At 38.6% G+C, this 4,546-nt stretch overlaps 1 protein-coding gene across 1 annotated transcript; it reads left to right on the top strand.

Moving 5' to 3' along the window:
* Positions 1–1,546: 1,546 nt before the first annotated feature.
* Positions 1,547–3,826, top strand: LOC113465909. The gene is made up of 5 exons (XM_026820863.1): positions 1,547–2,019; positions 2,303–2,425; positions 2,715–2,838; positions 3,190–3,399; positions 3,748–3,826. The coding sequence occupies exons 1-5, from the start codon at positions 1,932–1,934 to the stop codon at positions 3,824–3,826; spliced, it is 624 nt and encodes a 207-aa protein (XP_026676664.1). The 5' UTR covers positions 1,547–1,931.
* Positions 3,827–4,546: the final 720 nt, after the last annotated feature.

The raw sequence follows: 4,546 nt of genomic DNA, 5'->3' as shown, positions 1-4,546 counted from the left end.
AAACAATAAACAAGGCTAAGGCGTCTCAATACGCTTATCACATGTGTCTCTTATTTAGTGGCGTAGCTTCCAGGGAAGATGGGGAAGCACCGCCACCGTTCCTCTCCAAGGGGGTTTTCCGTTCAAACCCGCCGGTATTTACCACTTACCGAAAATAGTAAGTGACTAGTGGTTGACCCGTTTGTACCGGATCAGTGTGGCGTAAGAGGCATGACTTTGAAGCGCGGTCAATTTGAATCAAGATGGAATTTGACAAATTCAAGTAGCCATGTCACCCTCAGTACTTTTCTAACCAATCACAAAAAAAAAAAAAAAAAAAAAAAAAAAAAAAAAAAAAAGAGAAAAAGGAGAAACACTTTTTTTCTGAAAAAAAAAACGGGGAAAAAAAAAAAAAAAAAAAAAAAAAAAAAAAAAAATCGTCGAAATCGGTCAAGCCGTTTTCTCGTGAAAAGACAGACGGATCGATTTTTTTTTAAATGTGATTTTTGGGATCCTTGATTTTGGGTTTGAATTGAAATGCTATATTTTGGGTAAGAATTAGAATGCTATATTTTGGGTAAGAATTGGAATGCTATACTAAAAGGTGTCGACCTTCCGCTAGGTATATTTGAGTTCGGCAACCCAGTCAGTCGATGGGCGTCCCTAATTTTTTTTCTCACTGTAGCTTCCTCCTTTTGCAAATCTCACGACTCGCCACTGCTGTTATCACGCTTATCAATATCCCAACTATCAGAGTACATATATGAGATGTGAGGTCACAGTTGTGATTTGTGATCATCAAGCCATCAATTACACCATTACACGCTACCTGCATTTCAACATACTAATTTTATTGGAGCTACGTAGAATCTTCTCAGGCCCCATTCAGGACCAAGAGAGGACACTGAAGTTAAACAATATCGAGCGTGGTGCGTTTGTGAATGGGCGACGCGACGGTGGAATATGATGAGAACGAAGTTTTGGGAACCACCTAGCTAACACAAAGTGTTTTTTTTTTTCAGGTCAAACATGAAATTCCTTTTGCTAAGAAAAATCAATATTTTTTGATCTAAGAACAAATATGCCGGCCTAGTTACCTTGGGAAGTAGCGCCTTGTAAGCGCTAAATCGCGAGTTCGATTAACGCCCGGGCGGGGCGGACATTATCCTATCCAGATAAGGTTCGCTTTAGGAACAACTGGCTTTTTCCTATCCTTTCCTTCTTCTCTCTTCGATTTTGGGAGCATGAAGGAGGAAATATGTATGTGATCTCAGCAATCACAGTTTCCTCTTTCAAAGTAATAATTACAGTTCCCTCTATCAATCATCTTCAAAAAAGGGATCCAGTCGAGGTCTTAATCATCAGCTAAAATTGGCCCTGATCACATTGCACAAGCTACAAAGTACAAAACAATACTTATACCTTATACCTATCTGTTGGGAAATCACCGGTGATTGATAACTACCTCACAATCAGGTAACCAGTAATACATAATATGTACATCTAATAATAATCGCCACATGTGACACTATATCTATATAGTTATAGGATGATAAATCGAAGGTAGCATCGTCAGCTAGGTGCCACAGTTTGTGTCTATTGTCTATTCCCCCAAAAATTGGGTCATGTAAAGAATTATTGGGCGTAAGAGGGCAATGTGATGTTACCATGGAGAAATTGACCTAACTTGAACTTAATTTTCTAAATATTTATAAAAACATGTTTTTCTTCCTCAATTTCAAAGGCAGCACCTGAATAAATGTGCATTATTTTGACCGTCAGTCTACGTTCTGTTTATATCTTAAGCATTTTGTCCGATTTGAGGAAATTTGGTCAAAATGTGTTTAACAAAAAGAAAAAAATTTCATTGCATTTTGGAGATACAATTTTTCTGTGAGATCTGAAGTTCATTGAGCTCCTAATATTGCTTTAGTGTGACCTCTGCCCTCAGTATGAGTATGGAAAGAACCATGTCTAGGCATGGCTCTGTAACTCCCAGTGTAAGATCTGAAGACTCCCAAACTTCTCATTTGGCACAAGGTATGTACAGTCCCAAACAGATGAGGTTTAAATTTCATGCCTTTCCTGGAATTCAAACCAGCTTCGAAATGCTTCCCAGTCGAGCGCATTTTTCTAAGCGCACAGCAATGTACCAGGCCAAATTTTAGTTATTAATAAATTTGTTTAGAAATAAATAAAACCAAATTTTAATTCTACATATATCAAGCTTTAACAAAAAGATTATATCTATTTTAGATCACCCTAATATCTAGAATATAGATCACAAATTTAATGTTCTTCTTCGTGCTCTCCATGCTTTCAGACCTGTCCCTCAGCGAACTGAAAGCTTTTGTTGAGAAGAAAGCAAAGGAAAATTATTATCTGACAATACAGAACGAAATTTTTGAGAAGTACTTGCTCCGACGGGATTCAGCTATTCTGAAAGGTAATTCAGCTGTTCTGAAAGGTAATTCAGCTATTCTGAAAGGTAAGCTGATGATGGCCGGGGTAACTACCCAATCACATTGTCCCTCAGACACGTAAGTCCTGGGTTAAAATTCTGACAGGGAGAGAAAAAATTGAACATTTTTTCCCTGAAGTAATGAGGATTTTCAGACAGCGCAGCGTCAGCAATTTCTTGGGATCAATAAATAAATATTTAATTAATTATCTATGTGTAAGTACCTAAATTTAATGAAATGATTATAAATTATTTATATTTATAATTTTTACAGACGCGGAGCAGGAACAAAAGCTATCCAAACAGAGGTTCGAGCAGGAAAAGACAAAAGCCCGGATGAGTGTGCCAAGCTCCTGTCACTCCACATCTTCTTTCTACTCGCCCAAGAAGAAAATCACGTAAGAAAAAACAAAGTATAGGTCGGCATTATGACCATCATCAATGACAAGGTAACTCAGCAACTGAACAAAATAATTATGAATCTAAAAGACATCGAAATTGAAAAATTCTACGTGCTATCAAAGGACAAGTCACCTCTTCGCCACAGTTGTAAGCAGTTAGATAAAGGTACCTAATCATGAAACTAGGTACGCCTCGAATCGGACCCCGAATTAGAACTCCAATACAAATATTCCTATAGCAAAATACTGTAATGAGACCTTGGTAAGACAACTGGTTTTTTTTCCCCCAAACAAAGAACTGGAATACGGGATATAATCAAGATTATACATATGAATTACATTTTCCAGAATTCCGCTCCGAATTCGAAACGAAATTCTCGTCCGGGATCTCGAAGACATGTTGGTGAAGCATGAGAAATCCTTAGAGCAACACGAGAGACATATGATACGGTTGAGATGTGTTGGGGAGGAACTGACGGGAAGATGTCATCTTGTAGAGAACGTCCTGTGTAAACTCAAGAATGCTGGCCGGTATGAGACCTTTGGTGAGGTGAAAAAGTAAGTTTTGGGATAGCAAAGAGTTGTTCAGTTTGAAAAACGATGTCCCAGAATCGATTTTCAAAATCGGCAACTCTTTGTTGAGGCGCAATCTAACGGTTCAACTTTTTGCTGAACAACTCAGATTTGTTCAACTTTCAAAACAAATTGAATTAACATCAGTTGTTCAGCAAAAAGTTGAACCACAAAAACACGCCTTAACAAAGAGTTGCCGATTTTGAAAATCGATTCTGCGAACGTCAAGAGTTCGAAACGCAAGGCTGTCCGGCGGCCTATTTAACACGAAATGGAGTTTCGAGATTTCTCGGCCTATTTGAATAAGAGGTTTCGCTCGATATTCCATTCCAGATTCGTTGAAAACACCATTCGTCAGTCCGCGGAGAGAATAGAGAGGATTCGTCTCAAAATGATTAACCTTTATACGTAACGCTAGGCACAGTCATAAGAGCTTGAGCATCGTATTCTTGTTCCAGCCTCTGATTGAAAACCTCCAGATGCAGAAGTCCTAGGAATCCAAGCCTCCATCCTTGCCCTAGTGCGGTGCTGAAAGAGAAAACCAAATAAGATCAAGTAGACAGCCTTTTTGTAATTTAAACAAAGTTTTATTTACATTTCTTTTTTTTTATTGTTATTTTTTAGGGAAAATGACCTAATAGTCAACTCCGAGCATTTGCAACTAGAACAACTAGGTATTCACATATTCGTAAACTGTAAATTGCGGGAGTAAAGGGACTTTTTAGTCTCATTATGGCAGGATAAACAAGGTATATTCTATTCTAGCTAGCTTAGAAGGTGTCTGCCTTATAAGCGCTAGTTTCTGTGTTCGACTTCCGTCCGAGGCGAACTTCATTCTAAACAGCTAAGGTTCCTTTTAGCTTGGAAGGTAGCACGTCTATCTTATAAGCGCTAGGTCCCCGGGTTCGACTCCTGTCCAAGGCGAACTTTGTTCTGAATAGGATATGTTCGTTCTCGGAACGGTTGGCTTTCTCCTATCCTGTCTTCTCTCCGATTTCGGGACGATAGGGCCTCTGTTGTTACCTATTACCTACCATTTTTTTCGCCCCAATTAAATCAATCAATTTAAGACGAATTTATTTTTTGTCGATCACTTACCTGGACTCCACAGATACAGTGACGGCAGAATCAT

This window comes from Diaphorina citri, unplaced genomic scaffold (genome assembly GCF_000475195.1).
Source record: "Diaphorina citri unplaced genomic scaffold, Diaci psyllid genome assembly version 1.1 scaffold10, whole genome shotgun sequence".
NCBI classification, from domain to species: domain Eukaryota; kingdom Metazoa; phylum Arthropoda; class Insecta; order Hemiptera; family Psyllidae; genus Diaphorina; species Diaphorina citri.
Note: the sequence above shows the minus strand (reverse complement) of the source record. Positions and strands in the feature narration are given on the sequence as shown.

Bases quoted from the DNA above. Each gene is read 5' to 3' on its own strand.
- LOC113465909 (XM_026820863.1), top strand. From the start codon at position 1,932: ATGAGTATGGAAAGAACCATGTCTAGGCATGGCTCTGTAACTCCCAGT. The intron at 2,426-2,714 runs GTAATTCAGCTG...TAATTTTTACAG, and splicing joins GGATTCAGCTATTCTGAAAG to ACGCGGAGCAGGAACAAAAG. The intron at 3,400-3,747 runs GTAAGTTTTGGG...ATTCCATTCCAG, and splicing joins ACCTTTGGTGAGGTGAAAAA to ATTCGTTGAAAACACCATTC.